The sequence below is a fragment of the Protopterus annectens genome, chromosome 13.part0, assembly GCF_019279795.1.
Source record: "Protopterus annectens isolate FY-2018-M chromosome 13.part0, PAN1.0, whole genome shotgun sequence".
NCBI lineage: Eukaryota > Metazoa > Chordata > Ceratodontiformes > Protopteridae > Protopterus > Protopterus annectens.
The window spans coordinates 1,241,141,665-1,241,167,419 of record NC_056747.1 but is presented as its reverse complement, the minus strand read 5'-3'; the positions used below and the strand labels follow the sequence as shown (position 1 = coordinate 1,241,167,419).

The 25,755-nt window shown below is 36.2% G+C and overlaps 1 protein-coding gene across 3 annotated transcripts in view; it reads right to left on the bottom strand.

Annotated features, from left to right (window-relative positions):
• The window catches only part of SLC4A1 (solute carrier family 4 member 1 (Diego blood group)), a 512,400-nt gene that overhangs the window by 223,367 nt on the left and 263,278 nt on the right, over nucleotides 1–25,755 (bottom strand). For all 3 annotated transcript variants that reach the window (XM_044055258.1, XM_044055259.1, XM_044055260.1), the window contains 2 exons: nucleotides 18,377–18,564; nucleotides 950–1,134 (listed from right to left, as the gene is read on the bottom strand). In XM_044055258.1, coding sequence (XP_043911193.1) covers nucleotides 950–1,134; nucleotides 18,377–18,564 — 373 coding nt within the window. The remainder of the gene's footprint in view (nucleotides 1–949; nucleotides 1,135–18,376; nucleotides 18,565–25,755) is intronic.

The window sequence follows — 25,755 nt, the reverse complement described above, 5'->3', positions numbered from 1 at the left end:
ATAAACCCAAATGTTTAAAATAGCGAAAGTTCATATTCGTGAATGTGAATATCTCAAATTCGCGGTTATGGCCTTATGCTACATGATATCCGGGATTGTGTGTTTATGGTGCTCGGTGCCGTGTGTGGATCCAAGTGTTTTGTCAGGTGAGTGTTTTGTAAGGGATTTGAGTGGGGGTTAGAGTGTGTTTGAGTGTGCTGATATGTTTGATGCGTGTGTGTGTGAGGGACTGGAGAATGTGCGTGCGTGAGTTTGCTTTTGTTTCCTGTTTGTGCGATTTCGGAGTTAGTAGTGTGTGTATGAGTTGTGTTTGTGTGTAGTTTTTATTTATGTTGTGATGTGGTGTATGTATGTGGTTTGTTCTGTGTTTTGAATTTCGTGGTTTTGGGCTTGGGGTTTTGTACTTTCTGTGTTTTTGTAGATTCGGTTTCATAGTTTCTAGATACTGAAATTCGATGTTTCAGTATTTTGAGATTATGAAGTGAATCTATATATATATATATATATATATATATATATATATTATAATTTTATGCCTGGTTCAGTTTTTTCTACTCTGGACTGTGGTAACACCATTATGTTTTCATAATACCATCTCTTTTTTATTGGATTATGAACGCCTGCATAAGACAAAAATATACTAAAGCATACTGAGGAGCATGCCTGTTTCTCTCTCTCTCTCGCTCATTCACTCTCTCTCTCACACTCACTCACTCTCTTTCTCTCTCTCTATGGGATCACACTCTGAACAGTTTTATTACTATCTTTTTAATATTCATTCACTTTCAGCATTTCAGTATGCTGTTATTACAAATACATTTTCCATAACTATATTTTTGCTGCAGTCTTCTATGGGTACTCATAATGTTACTACAGCTTCTTGATAAAAAGAAAGTTTTTCAGTCCTTAACATCTCCTGGATTAGTTTAAGTGCTGAGAACCCACATACCTTGTCTGCCATGATGGTTGAGACAGAACGTCCAATTTCATTGTAGTCCATGCTTGGAGTACTGGGACCAAGTAAGATGAACAGGAAACGGATAGGAATAGGTACTTCAAAGACAGTGTCTGGATCAGATGGTTCCTTCAAGCGTACAAAAGCCATAACTGGCTGCTCCAGAGATTCAACACAGCCTAAATATCAACAATAAAATGATTATACAATGTGTTCATTTTAAAGAATCCAGTCTTGTTTTTTAAGCTGAGAAATGTTAAAATGAGAAGGCTATATAGCAAGAATAATAGACAGTAAAACTTGATGCTCCAGGAAACAAGCTATATACACCAAGAACACAGTTTAGCTTCTCATATGTCCCTCAGCCGGCAGATTTGAGTTACTTGCACAAACTCTGTCTTCCCTCTGTCATACACTTCCTCAACTTTTTAACTATTTCTCATTTGTTTTATTTTTGGCAACCAGAAGAAAACATAAGACAGTGCATTTGTCAAGCTGCAAGCTTCTACCCTAGTCTGAAGCAACAACAAAGCATCATATAGTAACCAACCTACAAACTTTCCCTTTATATTGGTTTAAAGCTTCATGGTTATTGCTTTTAGTTTAGAAGTTGACCTGGCCGCCAATCACGGAGTAATGAAAAAGGGATCCTGCATTAATTATTCACATTTTTTCTTTTCTATCTAATACTTTTGTCAAATACATAATGCTGGAAGTGGACCTGGAGTCACCTTATCTATACTAATGTAAGTAAATGTTCACTGAATATTCTAAAAAATGTTTAAATACCACCTTACTCATGTGTGCTAACCCTAACCATAACCCTGACCCTGCCCTTACCTTTCCATAAGAGTACTACAAAACAAGACAGACAGACAGACACACACACACACACACACACACACACACACACACACACACACACACACACACACACACACACACACACACACACACACCACTGCCAAAGCATAACACAGCATCTGTTTCCTTCTTTAGCCATTATTCTAACCGAGATGTACACACAATCACACATACAAATGCATCACAGATACTGCAATATTCATTATAACCCAATGCTACAGCATTTTTCTCACTTGCACTTCTACTTTATTATATTGGGATGTTGCCCTTCAGACTGTTGGTAGATCATATCTGCTCTATTGACAAGCACTTTACACACACACACACACACACACACACACACACACACACACACACACACACACACACACACACACACACACACACACACACACACACACACACACACACACACACACACACAATATATAAATGTCTTTCTCTCTCTCTCTCTCTCTGTATATATAAATATATATGGATATATGGGTCCACTGAAATTACTCAATTGTTGGACAACATCTATTTAGCCGACAAAATGAGGTCAACTACACAGACAGTAAGCAGTTGTGCGAGACTGCACATTTCTCATGGTAAGGAAATATGCTACTTCCCCAAGATTGCGCGATCTCATTTTAGCATATATAATTAGAGAAGACACAGATATTGCATATTTTTATACAAAATGTACACTTTTTGCATTATCTTCTATAAAATTAATTGATTTTCAGTAATATCTAATAGGAAGACAGTCTGTTTGCTGAATAATCAAATTGACCTTATCAAGAGATGAGTCAAATGGTAATGAAATACTGTATTCACACATCATCTAAATATCTATCAAGTATTGTTTGCCTGTGCATTCGTGTCTAAAACATGATTTGCCCATATGAAATACACACTATGTTATAAATAGGACATTTTAACTGGGGTAATTTTTGTCATTACACTAGGCAAATTCCCCTACTGTTTGCTACAGGGCACCAGAGAGTGCACTGTGAGTGAAATATAAAAGAGGGATGATTTCACATGGCTGCTGTTAGTGAGGGAGAAGCTTTAATGTTACTGAAATGATAAAGTATAAAGAAAGAGTGACTGAAATGATAAAATATAAATAAAATGATGGTATCCTTATTACAGAATTGAACAGTTAGGGTTTATCTGATGCTGTGCTGATCAGAATGTACAAAATGCAAAAAAACTGAAAACACTATCATCTGTGTTAGCATGTCTGGCATGAGATTTGTGTATATTTTCAGATGAACTTGAATTGTATGCCAGCACGTCTAACTGTGAAATGTAAATATTTTTTTTAAATGTTCAATATTTCCCTGTTTAAACAGAATGTTTAGAGAATCTATCAGTGTTTTGATGCATTTATAATTGTGCATGTTTGACAGGGACATTCTAAAGTAGTGTGGAGAATCAGCTGAACAGTGAGTGATGTCATTAGAATGTTCATGGGTGCCAAGTGATTAAACAGCTGACTCACAGAAAAAAGTTACTTTTTTTCAAACAGCTGACTGTTATTTTTAAAATAAGACAGTTGACACTGCAGTTTATCAAGAGCTGAGCAGTTTTGTGAAGTACAGTCAGTTACAGTGCTGTCCAGTCAGTGGACACCCATGAAGGAGAACTCACCAAAAACTGTAAGCATGCCTTTTTGCCTTGCTGTTATGTGTTAGATTAGATCAGGGACAGTATTATTTAATTAGATTAGGAAAGCTTAGTTATTAAGATAGATTTTTTTCTAGAATAATGAACTCCTACCTACAGTTTAATTTTACATTTCCAGTGATTGAGGTCTGATGTTTATTGAAAGCTATTGATTTACATTCTTGTAATCATTTTACTTATTATTAAATATTTTTCATTACAACTGTGGCTGGAAATCAGTGTTTTTCTTTAGAGATTAGAAAGTGTTTATATATCGGTTTGATACTCCCCAGGTCACCTAGAAGGCCTGGTCACTTCTGGTCATAGCTATCGTTTATTTTGATATTTAATTTTCATAACTGGACATCCCTTCAGAAGGGCATGAAGAAACTCTGATTGGTGGCAGCATTACTGTATTATTTTGGGGAAGGAACACAGCTGGAAATTTGTGTCATGCTTTGCCAGAAGTGTTTGGATGTGTCAGATTTAAATTTACTTTGAGTGCGAGTGTATCAAAGTCCTAAACTGGGACTCATTGCTCTGAAGTGTATAATAAGAAAATACATTTTTGGTGGACAGAGGTATATAGTCCAGCCCCAAGAAAATAGAGCATGTTCCAGTTGTGCTCTTAGGAGACAATTGTGAAATATTACTCCTGTTTAAGTGATGGTCTCACACTGGAGTCAGTAGTGAGGATTGAAGCTCCTTAGTTACTGACCAAGGATAGTGAGGGACGTCACATTAATTTGTGGCAGTCTGGAGGGATATAGCTGGATGTCACACAAGCATTCTGATGTTCAATGTGAAAACAGTAAAGTACAAAGTAAGAAGGTGGAAGAAACTGAAGAAACTGATAAATTAATTCTGAATGATGTACAAATCTCCTCACGCTGCATTACTGAGGATCCAGATAAATTGAGACAGAGAGATGTGCAGTAAAGCCTGTAAGGTTGGATGGTGACAAAATTTAAGAGCAAAAATGTGTGAGGTCATAAGAGGAAAATAAGCCACAGGAAAAGCATCTGTATGCTGCAGTGGTGGATAGACCAAACAGAGAGGGGGTAAATTGTAAGTTTTAGCAAAATAATGAAGTGGAAAAGGTGAGACAAGTGGTGTTTTAAAACTGGAAAAAAAAGACTGGAATAATGATGATAACAAAGGAAGAAACAGATTTAAGTCTCTCATCACAATATACAACGATCATCATATTAAATAATGATTATATGTTACTTGTGGAAATTATAAAAAGCCTGTTGGCTAGATTAATATTAAAATGTGTAAATTGTGATCAGTGAGGATTTATCACAGGGAGACAGCTCTTTGATAACATATTAAAGACTTTTATCAATGAAGGATGTACAGTAAGCACATAAAACACTGCTAAAACTGAATGATGCTCAGAAGAATGCTTTTAGCAGGATGGAAGGATCTTCTTCTTCTTTCGGCTTTTTCCCGGTTAGGGGTCGCCACAGCGGATCACCTTGTCCACACATTGAATGGCAGTGGAGTTTTACGGTGTAGAGTTGCCAGCCCGGCGCCCAACCTTCCACAGAAGGCACACTCACACGCACACCTAGGGCCAATTTAGAGTGTCCAATCCACCTGCAGCATGTCTTTGGGATGTGGGAGGAAACTGGAGCACCCGGAGGAAACTCACGCGACCACAGGGAGGACATGCAGACTCCGCACAGAAAGGCACCCCAACCGAGGATCGAACCGGAGAACCTCTTGCTGTGAGGCAGCAATGCTAACCACTGCACCACCGTGGCCGCCCTTTTAGCAGGATGGAAGGATACTAAGTGAAATTTATTTTGTTGGACTTTAGACTCTTGTTAGAGTTTTCTTAGCTGTTAAAAAACATTTTGATGAGCCTAAATCTCAAATTAAAATACACAGAGGTATGTAACTGTGTAACAATATTCAGAGGTTCAAGATAAGATGTCTATTGTCACTAATATTATTTGCTTTATATTTAGAGCTACTGGGTACACTGATTATGAGTTCAAATGTGTAGGTATGTAAAATGTGTAATGAGGAATTTAAAATGCTAATGTTTGTTAATGACATACAAGGTTGCATGACACATCTTTAAGCAGATACTGAGAGGCTAATTCAATTATTAGATAAATTCAGTAAGAGCGGTGGCAAAGAATTTCTGACTCTTCTGAGAATCCAGGGAAAGATTATGAGTGTTTATGAAAAGATGACTATATTAAGTACTTGGAATTTGATTGGGAAACTGTTTAGAGTGATCAATTAGAAAAAAAAAACATATGGAAATGTGATGAACAGTTTATTAGAATACTTTAAAGATGGAAAATGATACATTTAGAACATGACCAAAGCCTTCAAACAATTCACTTTTTTGAATTCCGATTTTGTTATATACATTGCAGGTGTTTTTCAGTAGAGATACAGGGTATATTTTGAAATCAGTTACAAACATTAGTAGCTATATTTGCAAACATTGTAAGTTTAGAGGACTTCATGATTATTTGTCCAACACTTTTTGCCCAAATGACAAAATAGAAAAAAACATTACTGAATTCCACTTTCAGAGAATGGCATTTTAAGATTTTTTTTGCAAAGGGGAAATCTCCCTCTGCACCCTCCCAACCCCCTAAATTATATATACCAACTCCATGGTCATAAAACAGTGGAGAATGGGTAACACCACATGTTCTTTGAAAACAGCTTCCTGTAATAATGCCATTTGGCTGTTGTCAATCAAACAAACATTGTTCACAAAGAGCACCCATTCCTCTTTAGAGTATCCTGTGATAAATTAACATTAGCAAAAGAAAGAAGAAACTTTAGTGCATCAGCTTCAGGGTTATATTATTATGTAGTACATATTACACTACTATACCATTTATCATTTAGGACTTATGATACAAAATAGAAAGCAATTGTAAAGTATATGATAGAGGATGCTACATTTTAAAGGTATGCCTTTGGGCTTTAATTTCCAAGAAACTGATTTACTGCATATGACTAGACAGGTTTTGGTTTTCCTGTGAGATTTATTAAGCAGGCAAGAGAAAAGCCAATGGGTAGACTGTGAAGATCCTGCTGGAGAAAATAAAGTGGGACTATAAGAAAAAGAGGGTTTACAACAATGGGACAATAGAAAAAAACTGTATTGGGAACAATTGAAGTAGAATGGTGTTTCAGTACCTGGATTCAAGTGCAACAAAGTATGCATTGACAAGGTTTTCACTGATGGAATACATAGGATTGATAAACACAGCTTGACCTCCTGGTTTGATTGTTTTGTTAAAAAGTGCCCAAACACAGATCCTATTTACAGAGTTTAGAAGTCAGGTTTATTTTTTGAAAAAAAATAGCAAGAAGGGATATAAGCACTCAAGAAATCTTCATACTGAAGTACTAGATAAGACTTGAGTGCAGTTATATTGAAAGTGGAGTTTGATATGATTACATGGGAGAGGATATACTTGATGCTTAGATATGAAACACAGTCATAACATTTCAGAATTTCTTCATGGAAATGTCTCAGATTCACACCATTTGAAATGTAATGCCAGCATGCTGGGTAAATGGGAGCATATCTTTTACTCATGTTCAAGTTTACTGTCAATGTTTTTGCAAAAAGGTATACAGACACAAACAAATCTTTTGTTACTGGGGTAAGATAATGTTATTCATTGTAAGAACCAGGAAAGGGTTTCCATATTTTAGTGACTTTATTTGAAAAACAAGACGGTAAGTTAGAGATGAAAATCTAGGGTGTTTCTAACAATCAGGGATGTGATTCTTGTAATGGATAAGCTGGAGGTTAAGGATAAATTGCAAGGAACTTCATGGTGAAATTATTTATCAAGGTGTTTACCATGGCAATATATATAGAAACCATTAGAATCTAATCAGTGATGTTAAGGAAATTGGGAAAAACCTACATGTATCATTGCCAGATGACATACTTTGTAATGTTAAAAGAAATAATGTTTATATTAAGGTAAAATGAAATGACATTGAACCTCAGTATTATTAAAGTACAAATGACTTGTGTTATATTAAGTAAAAAGGCAAAACATCACATTTTTGTTCAAAGTAAAGGAGCGAACCATCCATTTGCTTGTTTGTTGATATATCTGAAGTTCATTTCTTCATTTTAACCCCTTTCCCTGCTGACTGTACACCCCCCATAATCTATGTTGCCTATTAGTTTCTCATGGGGTCAAGAGACATGAATATCTTATTAATTTCCCAATGAAGCAAGAACTGATCACAGGGCTGTCATCCAAGCAGACCTTAGAGTCTCTTACTAGAGCCCAAGACCTCCTCCCAACCATAGGTTGGCATAATGGTTAAGTTGTTTATCTTATAGATAAAAGGTGCAGGGTTTGATTCTCACAGAGGGTAATGACTTAAAATGGCCCACAAGGGCAATTAGCCTAGTACTAATCTATAAACCTATGAACCCTAGTCAACATCTGTGGTAAGTCAGTGCTGCCAGTTTTTGGAGGAAGAGCACGCAAGCTTTGCTATGTTAATGTCCCCTGTCCAATACAGCTATGCTACAGCAGCATGTCCCTGTGTCCCAGACCACAAGCTGCACCACCCAGAGCTCCCACTGGATGTCACCCAAAGTGTAAGCCAAGTCTCCTCCATTTCACAAGGTTGGACAAACTGCGTTCCACTGACTGCCTTCATCCCCATCCACCCCATCCAGCTCCTGTGCCAGCTGATCTAAAGAAGGTTGACTTTGTTACATTTATGGCTTTAGCCCTCTGCGCCATGGGGTATGCTCTGAATTTTTTATTTTTACCTGACTTAAGGTGATTTTCCTTTAACTGACGATGGAATTATTTATTATGCCAGTGAGTTAAGTAATAAGAAAGACTATGTATATTTGTTCACTTACTGAAAGGCAGAAAGGTACACAACTAAAAGAATATTGTTCAGCAGTACTATATATATGTAAATAGGAGACAGAAGATTTTATTTATTTGTTTGTTTAGCTACACATATGTGTTATTTGTAAGATTTTATTTATTTGTTTATCTATACATATGTGTCGTTTGTTGACCAGGTTAGTCCCATTACACTAGAGGCTTCTTTTCAGGGGTGACCAAAAGTGGTATTATTACTACTAGGTGAACTTTTGCCAGGGCATCTAGGAACTTCTACTCTTTGTAATAAGGGCTGTAGCATCTTTTACATCCACCTCAGCTACCACCAACTCAAGCATTTGGGACCTCGGTTTAACTTCTCATCCAAAGAATGGAATTTGTAAATATGTTAATTCTTTTAATCGTTAAATTCATGTTATGATGTTCAACATGTCAGTTGTCTATGGTTGTATGAAATACAGTTCATTTGACAAAAAAAAAAAAAAACACAAAAAAGATAAACTTCTTTGTGGGAATTGGTATTAACGAGTGCACTAATTGGTGACTTTATCAAACTAAATAACATCTTTTTATAGTCTGAAGAAGGAAATATGTAGAAAAAAATACATCTATTCAATCAAGGTCACTGAGAGAAATAAAGTCTAAGTGAATACTGACACTGCAGATCCGGTGAGCAACATTACTTCATGTGACCAAAGAACACTCTGATTATTCCATTATTTCTCTAATGAAAGATAGCTGTAGAATCAAATGTTGTACACTAGGAAAAAATAGGTCTTAAATAAAGTCTAAGTTTATAAACAATCCCAGAAATGAGCAGCAAATAACCAAAGGCTAAGGACAACGTGCTGTAAAAGTAATAAAATAGAAATTTCTCCCAAAGCATGCACGTGGTCCAACTGGCTATGAAACGTACGGAATAATGCTTACAAAGTCAAATGTAAGAATTCACTGTATAAATTCAAAAATATACGAAACGTTGTCAGGATGAGAAAGAATTTATTTACAACGTAGTGAGCGCTTTCGCCGACAGGCTTCATCAGACTAACATCAACCATTGATTTAACTTCATTTAAATACATATACATAAAGTGTGATTGGTTATCCATGGTATCTAATTATCCACGTAATGGCTTGTGGACCGCCTCTGTAGGCATCACAATTAAATGATCACTACTAAAATAGACATTTATAGATCATACATATTATATAAAAACCTCATATCTAGAAAGCTAGTCAAACCATTAAACTACATTTATTCTTTAAAACTTCTTAAAACTTTTTAAAATGAATAATACTCATATCTAATATCATTCTGATACATTCATAAATCGAAGATGTATTCCTTTCATAACCTAATCTGTCATATGCTAGATCCAATAAACTCAAGACATTGTTATTTAACATATCTTCGATTAAGATGTCAAACGACAGTAGCATAAATTACGCTCACATGCATAAGTTTTTTGCTAATATTAAAAGTTGTTATGCTTATCTGTTATTCAAAGGAAATAACTCTGGTTAATAACCATAATGTTTCCTTTAACAGTCTCAAAAATAAACAGCATCTGTGCTCTCTTCTGTTCCAGAAGAAACCTATTTAATATTGTTTACAGGGTAGTCGTAGCTATATCTGCACGCTCTTCTGGTTCAGTCTAAGCGCATTATTTACGTGGCAATCACGTCAGTCTGGCTATAGTATCAGGCATGCGTATGTAATTTATTTAAACATGTCATCTATGCATATTGACGAGGCATATGCTAGAAACGATAACAGCGACTCCTATTTAATAACATGTCGCACAATAACATAAGGGGACCAACTGAATTGTCTTCATGACATTGGTCTTCAATGTCATAAACTGTATATAAAAGGAAACAAACACAAACACTAAAACACTGAAATGAAACTACGACCATGAGGTCGAAAAACCAGGGATCTCAATTGAAGACAGGAATGGGCTAACATTACAAGTGTAAATATCTAGGGTGGAGTCATCTGAACAAGACCAGGGGGAAAAAATAGTATGAATATGTATGTATAAGGTAAATGTATATATATGTGTATATCAATATATACACACATATATGTGTGTAAGGGGGAGGGGGGGGGGGAAGGGAGGGTATGAAAGGGAAGTTAAAGAAAAATATGCAATGCATCTAGAGTAACTATTACCTGTGAACAGTAACCCTGAATATAACCAATGCATGATGTTACTATCAGTTCACTTATTTCTAAACACCCTCCTGTTCTTTAAAAAGGGTTTGATTTGTACCTTATCATTCAGGCCAGGTGGTTTATCTGACCTAAACCTGATGATCCACCTGGTCTCACTTTCTAGAGTCCTATTTATAATGTCTCCACCTCTAATACCTTGCTTTAATTCTTGTATGACCTGGAAACAAAACTGGTGTCCACTCCCTACCTGCGAGCAATGTCTAGACAGAGCATTGGTATCTGTCCCTATCCTTATATGATAATTATGTTCTCTGATACGCTCTTTTAACATCCTATTGGTCTTCCCTACGTAGTAGCTCGAACAAGCCTTGCATAAAGCAAGGTATACTACGTTCTTGGATTCACAATTAGTGTTGGTGTGGAATGTGTACTTCCGTGCTGTGTTGGGATGTACAAACTCAGTGCAGTCACGAATGTAACTGCACTGGTTGCATTTCCCACAAGCTACTGTATTAACATGCAAAGCATTTACATGATGTAACCTTGAACTTATTTTGGGCTTACACAATAATCTCTTCAGGTTTGGATGGTTTTTGTAAATTACTCTTGGTTTTGGCCCCACCAAATTCTGTATTTGTTGATCCGACAACAAAATGTTCCAGTTTTTACTTAGCATGCCCATAAAGTTCTTACTATTCATACTATAGAAAGTAATAGGTTTTACTACCTTATCATTCCGTTTGTCTATATGAGAACATTCCTTTTGATCCAGAAAATAGGGTCTAGCTCTATCCATTCTCATTTCGTTTGTTTCATTCATGATGTCATTTATATTCCTGAGGTCATAGCCTCTCTCTAAAAATTTATTCATTAAGTCTACACATTCTACTTTATGTTGTTCATCACTGGGGTTAAAACGTGACGCTCTCATGAACTGGCCTTTCAGGATATTGTTAAAAACATACCCTGGGTGCATACTTTGTCTGTGCAAAAGATTATTTCTATGGCAGGCCTTTCTATGTATTGATGTATTTAGTAGTCCATTCCCCATTCTATAAATCTCAACATCTAAGTAAGAGATGTTAGTCCTAGATGAATTTGCAGTGAACTTAAGGAAGTCAGAGGAGGAGTTCAAATATATTATAAAATTATCTAAGGTCTCTTCGTCACCCATCCATAAAAAGAATAGGTCATCGACAAAACGTCGATATAGTCTCACATTCTTCTTATACAAATCGTTGTTATACATATATCTAGCTTCCCAAGTAGACATGACGAGGTTGGCGTAGCTATTGGCACAAGAGGTGCCCATAGCTACGCCATCCTTCTGCAAATATAGTGTATTGTCAAAAACAAAAATATTGTTCGTTAGAACCATTTCTAAGAACAAAATTAATAGCTCCACCTTACTGTTCGAAAATTGTGTATTAGTTTTCAAATAATCAGATATATATGTCATACCTAGGTCATTGGGAATGACTGTAAATAAACTAACTACATCAAGGGTTACTAAGATGAACTGTTCATCATCCCTTAAGCTCTTAGTACAATCATATAGATCTAATAAAAATTGTTTACTATCTTTAAGTATTATTATGTTTTTATCTACAAGTGGTCTAAGTACACTATCAAGATATATTGATAGTGGTTCTGTAGCCCATCCTTGTCCTGCAACAATTGGTCTCATTGGTGGATCTATTAATGACTTATGAACCTTAGGTAATCCCTGGATACATGGTATTACAGGGTTTTCGACCTTAAAATAGTCATACAAATACAGAAGAGAGCACAGATGCTGTTTTATTTTTATTTTTGAGACTGTTAAAGGAAACATTATGGTTATTATCCAGAGTTATTTCCTTTGAATAACAGATAAGCACAACAACATTTAATATTAGCAAAAAACTTATGCATGTGAGCGTAATTTATGCTACTGTCGTTTGACATCTTAATCGAAGATATGTTAGATAACAATGTTTGAGTTTATTGGATCTAGCATATGACAGATTAGGTTATGAAAGGAATACATCTTCGATTTATGAATGTATCAGAATGATATTAGATATGACTCTTATTCATTTTAAAAAGTTTTAAGAAGTTTTAAAGAATAAATGTAGTTTAATGGTTTGACTAGCTTTCTAGATATGAGGTTTTTATATAATATGTATGATCTATAAATGTCTATTTTAGTAGTGATCATTTAATTGTGATGCCTACAGAGGCGGTTCACAAACCATTACGTGGATAATTAGATACCATGGATAACCAATCACATTTTATGTATATGTATTTAAATGAAGTTAAATCAATGGTTGATGTTAGTCTGATGAAGCCTGTCGGCGAAAGCGCTTACTACGTTGTAAATAAATTCTTTCTTATCCTGACAACGTTTCGTATACTTTTGAATTTATACAGTGAATTTTTACATTTGACTTTGTAAGCATTATTTCGTACGTTTCATAGCCAGCTGGACCACGTGCATGCTTTGGGAGAAATTTCTATTTTATTACTTTTACAGCACGTTGTCCTTAGCCTTTGGTTATTTGCTGCTCATTTCTGGGATTGTTTATTCGCTTATTTCATTATCTTTTGAACAGCAACAACCGAGGATGGCGAACGTAAATGCACAAGGAACTGACGCACAAGGAATTGATAGCATAGAGTTGCCGTACGTTCCACCGGCAGTGACGAAACCATCTAATCTCCAGGATCATTTTCAAATTTGTTTGAGTGGTGAACGGAACCAGTTATTGGGTTATATACCAGATTTCCAGATATCGGAAGGTGACAGAGACACTACACGAGACGCGAATGCGTGGAGAGATCTTGAGGAATTGGAAAAAGCGTTTACCAAGTTAAAAAGACTCCAGGTACAGAGACAGTACTTTGAGACATGTATTAACAAGAAAATAGTGCCGCGTGGGCTTAGAATTTTAAAAATGCCCACATCCGGCAACCAGATTCCGGACTTGTTGTATAGGTGGCAGCAGCTCAATTTGGAGCTAAGTTACAGCCACATGCGTTTACTTATTGACTATCACACGCCTGAAGAAAATGGACTTAGAGAACTGGTTAAAGACTTATATGACAGTTTTTTACTTAAATATAATGAAAATGTATATATTTTAAGATTAGAAAAGGTTTTAGATGATGTAACACTATTGGAGAAACGATTGTTGGATCAAAAAAGAAATAAGATTACCAGAGACTTACGTGATTTCACCAACAATCATGTTTTTATGTGGCCCAAGGAGAACTATGGTAGTACAACATATGTAACACACAATAGGGACCATTCCCAACAACGAGGGAGGCCCAGTAGTAATAATTTTTCTTCTTCTAACTCTGAAATTATTGCATTACAAGGTAGCAATAGGCAAGTGAGTAGTGCAATTAATGATACTGCTTTTGTCCCAAATGAGACAATAGTTCCCAATGTCAGGTCTGAATCATCTCAGCCAAATATGATCTCAGGGAGTCAGAAACAGTTCACTACAGTAGATTCTCACCTCAATGATGGAGGTGATAATCACCCAACATTGGGAGATGGAAACAATGGTGCCGTTGAGATACAAAGAGAGGGAATTCAGCCCAGGGAGACCTTTCCCCCCATAGTAACAACGTACTCACAAGTAGTTAGGCCTAAAGAACATGTGAATAAGCAGTCTAGTAGCTCTAGCAATGTTAATAAGGTGAATATACCTTTTCCCATTGCACAGGACAATTTTTTGGGGAGAAAAAGGTCTGCAAGCAGAGGCAGACAAAAAAGAAAGTGGTCAATGGAGGAACAACAAGGACCCACTATCAAGAAAATGTGGGAAAGAGTAACACATTAATAGTGAATTTGTCTAGTAAGATTCTAACGACATATGAAGAACAAGTCCTGAGTAAAGGGTTGAGTTTTATTCCATCTAGGAAGACGGATATTGTAGATCTAGTTGTAGATACTAAGCTGTTTACCAGGAAAATACAGTTAGCTTTAGAGTTTGGGAATAACATTCAGGACAGAGGTCCAAGCAGTTTCAGACCAGTCAGTACTTATACCCCACAGTTGAACTCTACATTAGAAGTATTTAGTCATGTTATTGAAAATGATATATACGCACACTCACAGAATGCTCTGAATGATAAGCACAAATATAAATACAATTTGAATTTTCAACAGAGAAAAGCGTTAAGGGAGTTAAAGGATGATAGAAACCTGGTAATTAGACCAGCAGATAAGGGAGGCCCAATAGTCTTGTTAGATACAACTGAATATAATGCTAGGATGAAGCTGATGTTAGAGGACACAAATTCATACATGCAAATAGATGCTCCAGTTTTGATGGATAAAGTTTTTTCCATCTTTTATACATTGGATGATCTTCTTATGTCCTCAGACATTACTAAAAATTTGTATGACTATTTTAAGGTCGAAAACCCTGTAATACCATGTATCCAGGGATTACCTAAGGTTCATAAGTCATTAATAGATCCACCAATGAGACCAATTGTTGCAGGACAAGGATGGGCTACAGAACCACTATCAATATATCTTGATAGTGTACTTAGACCACTTGTAGATAAAAACATAATAATACTTAAAGATAGTAAACAATTTTTATTAGATCTATATGATTGTACTAAGAGCTTAAGGGATGATGAACAGTTCATCTTAGTAACCCTTGATGTAGTTAGTTTATTTACAGTCATTCCCAATGACCTAGGTATGACATATATATCTGATTATTTGAAAACTAATACACAATTTTCGAACAGTAAGGTGGAGCTATTAATTTTGTTCTTAGAAATGGTTCTAACGAACAATATTTTTGTTTTTGACAATACACTATATTTGCAGAAGGATGGCGTAGCTATGGGCACCTCTTGTGCCAATAGCTCATGTCTACTTGGGAAGCTAGATATATGTATAACAACGATTTGTATAAGAAGAATGTGAGACTATATCGACGTTTTGTCGATGACCTATTCTTTTTATGGATGGGTGATGAAGAGACCTTAGATAATTTTATAATATATTTGAACTCCTCCTCTGACTTCCTTAAGTTCACTGCAAATTCATCTAGGACTAACATCTCTTACTTAGATGTTGAGATTTATAGAATGGGGAATGGACTACTAAATACATCAATACATAGAAAGGCCTGCCATAGAAATAATCTTTTGCACAGACAAAGTATGCACCCAGGGTATGTTTTTAACAATATCCTGAAAGGCCAGTTCATGAGAGCGTCACGTTTTAACCCCAGTGATGAACAACATAAAGTAGAATGTGTAGACTTAATGAATAAATTTTTAGAGAGAGGCTATGACCTCAGGAATATAAATGACATCATGAATGAAACAAACGAAATGAGAATGGATAGAGCTAGACCCTATTTTCTGGATCAAAAGGAATGTTCTCATATAGACAAACGGAATGATAAGGTAGTAAAACCTATTACTTTCTATAGTATGAATAGTAAGAACTTTGTGGGCATGCTAAGTAAAAACTGGAACATTCTGTTGTCGGATCAACAAATACAGAATTTGGTGGGGCCAAAACCAAGAGTAATTTACAAAAACCATCCAAACCTGAAGAGATTATTGTGTAAGCCCAAAATAAGTTCAAGGTTACATCATGTAAATGCTTTGCATGTTAATACAGTAGCTTGTGGGAAATGCAACCAGTGCAGTTACATTCGTGACTGCACTGAGTTTGTACATCCCAACACAGCACGGAAGTACACATTCCACACCAACACTAATTGTGAATCCAAGAACGTAGTATACCTTGCTTTATGCAAGGCTTGTTGGAAGACCAATAGGATGTTAAAAGCGTATCAGAGAACATAATTATCATATAAGGATAGGGACAGATACCAATGCTCTGTCTAGACATTGCTCGCAGGTAGGGAGTGGACACCAGTTTTGTTTCCAGGTCATACAAGAATTAAAGCAAGGTATTAGAGGTGGAGATATTATAAATAGGACTCTAGAAAGTGAGACCAGGTGGATCATCAGGTTTAGGTCAGATAAACCACCTGGCCTGAATGATAAGGTACAAATCAAACCCTTTTTAAAGAACAGGAGGGTGTTTAGAAATAAGTGAACTGATAGTAACATCATGCATTGGTTATATTCAGGGTTACTGTTCACAGGCAATAGTTACTCTAGATGCATTGCATATTTTTCTTTAACTTCCCTTTCATACACACATATATATGTATATATAGATATACACATATATATACATTTACCTTACACATACATATTCATACTGTTTTTTCCCCCTGGTCTTGTTCAGATGACTCCACCCTAGATACTTACACTTTTAATGTTAGCCCATTCCTGTCTTCAATTGAGATCCCTGGTTTTTCGACCTCATGGTCGTAGTTTCATTTCAGTGTTTTAGTGTTTGTGTTTGTTTCCTTTTATATACAGTTTATGACATTGAAGACCAATGTCATGAAGACAATTCAGTTGGTCCCCTTATGTTATTGTGCGACTTGTTATTAAATAGGAGTCGCTGTTATCGTTTCTAGTATATGCCTCGTCAATATGCATAGATGACATGTTGTTTCAAATAAATTACATACGCATGCCTGATAGTATAGCCAGACTGACGTGATTGCCACGTAAATAATGTGCTTAGACTGAACCAGAAGAGCGTGCAGATATAGCTATGACTACCCTGTAAACAATATTGAATAGGTTTCTTCTGGAACAGAAGAGAGCACAGATGCTGTTTTATTTTTATTTTTGAGACTGTTAAAGGAAACATTATGGTTATTATCCAGAGTTATTTCCTTTGAATAACAGATAAGCACAACAACTTTTAATATTAGCAAAAAACTTATGCATGTGAGCGTAATTTATGCTACTGTCGTTTGACATCTTAATCGAAGATATGTTAGATAACAATGTTTGAGTTTATTGGATCTAGCATATGACAGATTAGGTTATGAAAGGAATACATCTTCGATTTATGAATGTATCAGAATGATATTAGATATGACTCTTATTCATTTTAAAAAGTTTTAAGAAGTTTTAAAGAATAAATGTAGTTTAATGGTTTGACTAGCTTTCTAGATATGAGGTTTTTATATAATATGTATGATCTATAAATGTCTATTTTAGTAGTGATCATTTAATTGTGATGCCTACAGAGGCGGTCCACAAGCCATTACGTGGATAATTAGATACCATGGATAACCAATCACACTTTATGTATATGTATTTAAATGAAGTTAAATCAATGGTTGATGTTAGTCTGATGAAGCCTGTCGGCGAAAGCGCTCACTACGTTGTAAATAAATTCTTTCTCATCCTGACAACGTTTCGTATATTTTTGAATTTATACAGTGAATTCTTACATTTGACTTTGTAAGCATTATTCCGTACGTTTCATAGCCAGTTGGACCACGTGCATGCTTTGGGAGAAATTTCTAAAGTCTAAGTTTAGTTGAACAACAAGGTTTGACAGCAGACATCACAGTCATATAAATGATTCTTGTAGCCATGCATGTCAGTAATATTTCTTCTGCACTACTAAAGGATTAAAGATACCCCCCCCCCCGTTTTCCATTTTTCTTCAGTGACCCTTCCTAGTTTAAATTCTGCATTTCCAGTTTCTCTTTTCTTTTTTTACTTTCATTTCCTTATTTTTGCACCTATATTGGTTTTGCATGCTGCTGCAATACATGTCGTTCTGCAGTAATCCAAATGACTGTAAATTATCCACCTCAGTTTTTTTCTGTTTCTTTCACAATCCCTCTCTTTCCATTTTTTTTACTATAACTGCCCATACCCTGCTCCTTTCACCTCAAGTTATTAGCCATAAGGAATGAGTCTAGCAGCCCCTACCCATGAGAACCACTGTGGCTTCCGTAGTATCAAAATTGGTGTCTTCTCCTTTGGCTGGGTAAGGGCCCATTTCAATGTCTCGCTCTCCTTTCATTAGAAGTTCCACAGCTGTAACATCCTTCTGTTCTTCCTTTGCCATCTGAGACTCTACCATGAGATCTTCTGGTATTTCTGGTTTATTAGGATGACTAAAAAAAAAGAAATAATGAAATGTTTACTCATAACTAATAGAAATAAAGCAGATGGATATAATGTAACACAAATAATAAGAAGGGAGAGAATTGTTTCAAAATAATGTAGAACTGTCTGACTGTGTATTTTGTAGTCATTTCATGGGTAATCCCACTGCGGCTTTATCAATTTATGTAACAGTCTTGATTGTCTGATGACAATCAAGACAATTAGGCAGATGCTATAAGCAATTGTTCTGAAGACAAACAAATATGAGTACAAAAATATCATACCAATTTATAAATTAAATTTATGGTTATTTAGGATCTAATCTAAAGCATCATTTGATGCCTGTAGTTGCTTTACTTGCCTCATTCTATGACAGAAGTGAAATGCACACTTATTTTATGTATACCTCTATAATCAGTCCAGAATCCTTGATCACCTGTTGTAATTTACTTACTGATTATAGGATAAATGGTAAAGCACTGCAGTCATTGGAGGTTCAGTAGGCTACCCTCTTCACCTTGTTTTAATATAATCTAGGCATAATGCATTGTGGGTATTCACAAGCCCAGATGACATTACAGTAGTGGCCAACCAGTGGTTATAAACATAAGTATTTTTGTTTCATAGAATCAGAATTACTGGCACATCGCTTCTTACAAAAAAAACACATCAAAATGCATTTATAACAAGCGCTTCATTAGTGCTTTATGAATAAGGTATGTTGTTTATTTTTGTTAATCTTATTTTTTGCAGACTGATAGACTTCATTTAGATATAACCCATTTGCAGTCGAAACCTGGGAAAAAAGCAAATTTAGACCATCAGTAAGGCAATATTCCTAAAACAGTAGAGTATACAGAGTAGTGATTCCATCTACATTAATGCATTTACTACTGCAAGAATGGTGAAAAGGGATGCTTGCTGAAAGGATTATAGAGAATATAAAGTAAGATAGAGTCAGTGATATGATGCATAATATTAGGAGGAGTAACACAAGTATTAAAGTAATATTGACTACAAATGAAGTTAACAGCAAGTGTATTTTTTCCATACAACAGCATATCTTGTAAATAATAGGAATAAAACAGTATATACAAAATTCAAAACAAGAACAACAGAGCTATAGGAATAGTGACATTACTGGTTAAAAAGTGAAACTACACTATTTTAGTAGCACTTTTGTCTATAGCCAGGCCAGCTGTATAGTGCAAGTTATATAATATAAAAATGAAAAACAAATGAGAAGTGAGCTGAAAGGACACTGGACGTGGAGGTACATGGAGGTACATGGAAGACATAGCAGGTGAAAGGAAATAGGTGGATGCAAAGGAAAGCAGGTTACTGATCAAGAACTATCAAGTAAATTAAATTTAATAAATGATAAAATTAAATAATAAACAGTAAGAAACATTAATATTAGGCAATGTACTTCTAATTAGTTTTTAGGCAGTTACTTAGAATTCTGGGCAGTGGATATTGAACACTCTGAATACAGAATGAGCATATGATGAATCGCCAATAAAAGTATAACATCAGTCAAAAATATTTGCAAAATCTTGTCTGTAATGGGATTTATAAGTGTAGCTTTCACCCCCTTAATCCTCAATTAAACCTTAAGTGGCAACTGAGGGGACCAAGCTCCCTCCCAACATTATTAAAGAAAATATAATTTACAAAGTGCAAATTACTTTTGCATTCTAAATAAGTATATAAAAATATTTATAGCAAATAAAATTTTCCTAAAATAATATGCTAATTAAATTTCATAAGTGTACCCTGCAGTTCATTGACACATTGCAAAGGGAGTAAGGAATAATTTTGCAATTCAAATGGCAACTGTAACCATCATAGTTTACGTGCAGTGATCGACATGAAAGTTGACAGATGGAGAATATCCTTTGAGTTATAAGGTATGTAGAACTTCAGTAATATGTGATAGATTATAAAGTGTCTAAGAGACGAACAATCTGGAGTGTCGATATGCAGTAAGAAAGAAGTGGCAAACAACTGTTAGGGTTAGGGTTTGGGTTAAGGTAAGTGGATAGTTAGTGGTGTGTGTATAGTTTAGTGTAGGGTTAGGTGTAAGAGTTTAGGTGTAAGTGTGTGGATTGCTGTTTGTTTGGTGTGCTTGTGTTGTGTATATGTGTTTTGGAACAGTGAATTTTTTCCCTAGGAAAAAATCTGCTGTTCTGAATGTTCGATGTTTAGTATTTTCGATTGGTAGGGTTCTATATTAGAACACTCGACATTTTGAATGTTCGGTGTTCTAATATAGACCCGAATATGCTTTATTTCCATAACACGTCAACAAATTGGGTTGAGATGGCAGAATTTTTCATTACAAGATTTTGTAATGATGGCAGTTTTTAAGTATGTTGTATATTATAGTTAGCTGTGCTTGTTTTATTCTTACAGGAAGGGTAGCCACTGTAATGGATATATGTCTTGCAATGGTGAACACTGTTGCTAGATTGTGTTATTTGTTTTTGTCAATTTTTTTTTTTTTGTTACATAGTTAGGTAACTGGGGTAATAGGCCAATTCTAAAGGACCCATTTCAGCCACCGCCTATGATAAAAGCAATGTGGCAGAAGAACTGACGACACCTAACATAACATAGAACCAAAGAAACTAACAGAAAACTTAATTAACAAGCATTACTAAACCTGGAAGGAACTTTACATATTTTCTAATATACTAATTCCAATGTACTAACTGAGTCCTGGGATATGCTAGGAAAGAGAAACTGAACTTATAATAATTTAAGAAGGATCAGACCACTGACAAAGCCAGAATAGCTCTGGTTTCAACATGAGAAAATATTTAACTCGGAGTTTCAATAATGCTGCTTTTTCTAGAAATATTCATTAGGATGTGCTTGTCTACTAGTTTGTCCAGCACTGATTCAGATAAATGTTATTATGTTCAGATAGATAAGATCATGCATGCTAGTAATTCCTTTATATTTGTCTCATGGCAGAAGATGATAATTAGGCTCTCTTGTCTCTTGTTTACTTCCGTTTAACATTCTACCGCCCTTTGCCCTTGCCCTTTCTGTGATTGTACCATGTACCCTTCAATGTTACTATTAATTCTGTCTCCAGCACCCATTCCAATTGTCCATTCTATGGGTCAGCTGCCCTCCCTTTGAAGAAGTACATTCATAGATCCAGGGAACATGTGAACCCTCCAGCCTGCTGTTTATGTGCCATTCTTCCTCTAATGTTCCTATTCAGGCTGACCCTTTCACATCTTCCTAATGGTGGTGGTTTGCACCAATGTAATGCCCCACCCATCCCTTCTTGTCTCAAATGAGATCTCCCCTTCTCTCATCGTTAGTCTTACTCTTTCATTCCATCTCTCCCATCCTTGTGGTGGAGTTGCCACAGGTCTCCTTTCAGCAACCTGATGACCATGTCTCTGTGGGGCCTCCAGAACTGTGCACAGTATTCAGGATGTCGACCAATCAGGGCTTGGTAGAGCAAGAACAACATTGGTTCTGGAGTCCATCACTGTGATGATACACCACATCATTCTGTTTTCAGCTGCACAACTCTCTTACACTGCTTTTAGTGGTCCAGTCCAGTTGCGATAAATACCGTGCTATCCTTTTCTTGTCTTGCCACCATTATATTCATTGCCCTCACTCTCTCTCTCTCTTTCTCTTCCCTCCTGATACTTCAGGACTATTGTGGCATAGGTCTTTACTTTGCATTTGTTTGGCATTATACCTGGGATCTTGGGAAGACTTGTTAGACTTTAAAGAGCTATGTTGGCAGATTAGGTTAAATGCCTTCTGTGCACCTGGTTTAAATGATGGTTTATCTATAGTCAGTTTTTTAAAACTGCGCTCATACAGGGTTTAGTTCTTTAATTACCATCGAACAGTTAGGCACAATGTGTGTATATTTTAGCTTTTTTTGTTGGTGTTACTCAATATGTTTTGTTATGTTTAAGTTTTAATACATAATTTTTTTTGTTTTATTTCTTTAAGAGGGTTTCTATTTTGTATGTTTTGAAATATATTTGTTTTTTATTGGGTTATTTTATCACATGACTTATTGAATGAAAGTATTTAAAACATGTGGTCACTGATTTTAGTATTCTGAAGAAGTCTTTGTTATATTCTGACAAAAGTGTTAAAAATAAAGCTGTGTTTTTGCGCACTTCGATTTTTGCTGTTTATGAGTGCTTCTTGCAAGATTGGTGATTCGTGTCTGGTATCAGTATTGCTTTCAAAATTCTTCCTCAGACTCATTCCTCATTCCTCATCTTTTAATGAGACACCTGTATTGCAAAGATGAAGAAAAAGCTGACCCCATTCTCTTTCTTTTAGGTATAGCTAAGAAAAGCACACAAAAAAGGACTGAATATAGGGCCTTCACCTGTGATAAATCACTATTCAGCTTCTCTGTGATTGATCAAAGGTATTGTGGCCAGGTTCAAACTTCCAAATCACATTTCCTCGATGTTAACTATTCCTCAAGGCTTACCCTATTTTATACTATGTAGTACAGCATCATTGTTCCTATGAGACCACTCGCTGGAATTTGTTCCTTCTCCCACTTTTGTTCAAGTGTGCTGTGAGTACATTTAAGTAGGGGAGAAGTGTGGCTCCATCCAAACATGAGGTGCGCCAGGGAGTTTACCTCTCTATAAAGACAGTTTTAATGAGTGAGGCAGGAGTTTAAATAGGTGTCTTTCTTAATTACCAAAGAGTAGCAGAACGCTTAACTGTAGGAACCAAGAATCAAAGAGATAAAGTTATGCCAGGACCGTAAGCGATAAAGTTATGCCAGGATCAAAAGCAGAACTCCGTAAAAAGTGTTGAATAAGACTGAAACTTGATTCTACTGAGAGATCCCTGTGTAAGTTTATCTTTTTCTTGCTTAGTTATGATCAATGAACTACTTACAAACTGTTTGTCACAATCAGGCATATGGAAAACCTAAGTATTACTTTTTTATTTTTGGCAGTACTTCTTTCACCTGAATACCTCCCTAACCCCATATCGTACATTTTTGCCAAGCTATGTCTGTTCCTTAGTAGTAGTTCTACTCCCAACCCCTCCTGAGTGGAGTCAAAGGTCTTAGTAATGACCAGGTAAGTCATGCCCACCACAACTCCAATGTCGATTTCTGTAACTCCTATATAAAAACTGCTCAGTTTGTAATGGCCAGGTAAGCCATGACCACCACAACTCCAATGTCGATTTCTGTAACTCCTATATAAAAACTGCTCAGTTTGTAATGCCCAGGTAAGCCATGACCACCACAATTCCAATGTCGATTTCTGTAACTCCTATATAAAAACTGCTCAGTTTGTAATGCCCAGGTATGCCATGACCACCACAACTCCAATGTTGATTTCTGTAACTCCTATATAAAAACTGCTCAGTTTGTAATGCCCAGGTAAGCCATGACCACTACAACTCCAATGTTGATTTCTGTAACTCCTATATAAAAACTGCTCAGTTTGTAATGCCCAGGTAAGCCATGACCACCACAACTCCAATGTCGATTTCTGTAACTCCTATATAAAAACTGCTCAGTTTGTAATGCCCAGGTAAGCCATGACCACCACAACTCCAATGTCGATTTCCTTAACTCCTATATAAAAACTGCTCAGTTTGTAATGCCCAGGTAAGCCATAACCACCACAACTCCAATGTCGATTTCTGTAACTTCTATATAAAAACTGCTCAGTTTGTAATGGTCAGGTAAGGCATGACCACCACAACTCCAATGTCGATTTCTGTAACTCCTATATAAAAACTGCTCAGTTTGTAATGCCCAGGTAAGCCATGACCACAACAACTCCAATGTCGATTTCTGTAACTCCTGTATAAAAACTGCTCAGTTTGTATTGCCCAGGTAAGCCATGACCACCACAACTCCAATGTCAATTTCTGTAACTCCTATATAAAAACTGCTCGGTTTGTAATGCCCAGGTAAGCCATTACCACCACAACTCCAATGTTGATTTCTGTAACTCCTATATAAAAACTGCTCGGTTTGTAATGCCCAGGTAAGCCATGACCACCACAACTCCAATGTCGATTTCTGTAACTCCTATATAAAAACTGCTCAGTTTGTAATGCCCAGGTAAGCGATGACCACCACAACTCCAATGTCGATTTCTGTAACTCCTATATAAAAACTGCTCAGTTTGTAATGCCCAGGTAAGCCATGACAAGCACAACTCCAATGTCGATTTCTGTAACTCCTATATAAAAACTGCTCAGTTTGTAATGCCCAGGTAAGCCATGACCACCACAACTCCAATGTCAATTTCTGTAACTCCTATATAAAAACAGGTCAGATTTGACTTGCTGCTACTTCTCCCCATGAATGAGTGACGGCTGTAGTGATAAAGACTCGTGTCCCCTTAATATATCAACAAGCCTTTTCCTTAGGATTCCCCCCTTGACTTTTCCTGTCACTTTTGTTATGCTGATAGGTTTGTAGTTTTATTGATATTTCCTGCATCTCCTCCCTTATGCTAAAATGTATCTCTTACGCCTACTCCAGTCTTTATTTGTTTTTGCACTGGCCAGTGATCTAGTGAGGATCTCTGTCAATAGGACACTGCTCAGATTTCTGATGACCCCTATAGGTAATCAGTACTGTCCCTGTGAATTATTCTTTAGGGCAACCAGTTCCTTGTCCATATCAACCTTGTCTAGCCTGATGTCCATGCAGTGCTCTCTCTACTCTGTGTTACCTCTCTCTGTTGATATGGCACCACAGCTTCATCCTTGAAATGTTGCACGTTCCGCTACAAAGGGTAAGTGCGTATGGTGAAATAGCTGGTGCCCAGCTGAAGTCATTTTCTCACATTTAATTTGATCAGATGTAGCACTGATTTCCACAATTTCAAAACGATAACTAATGTGCAGTGGAACAAAATCACTGCATGTGATTTGCCTTTGAATCTCTGTTGGCTTTAATGGGGCAAGTTAGCCCACACAATTCACTCTGCAGGCATAATTATCAACACAGAAAGATCAGCACTGTAGGCATATTAATGAGTATATATATATATATATATATATATATATATATATATATATATAATACACTCTCAGGTAACTGACCCTTGGGGAAAAGGAGATTTCCCCTTGCAGCAACTTACATCAGACAAATGGATTTTCTACAGCAGAGATGATTGCCACACAACCAGGTAGCTCCACAAAAAATT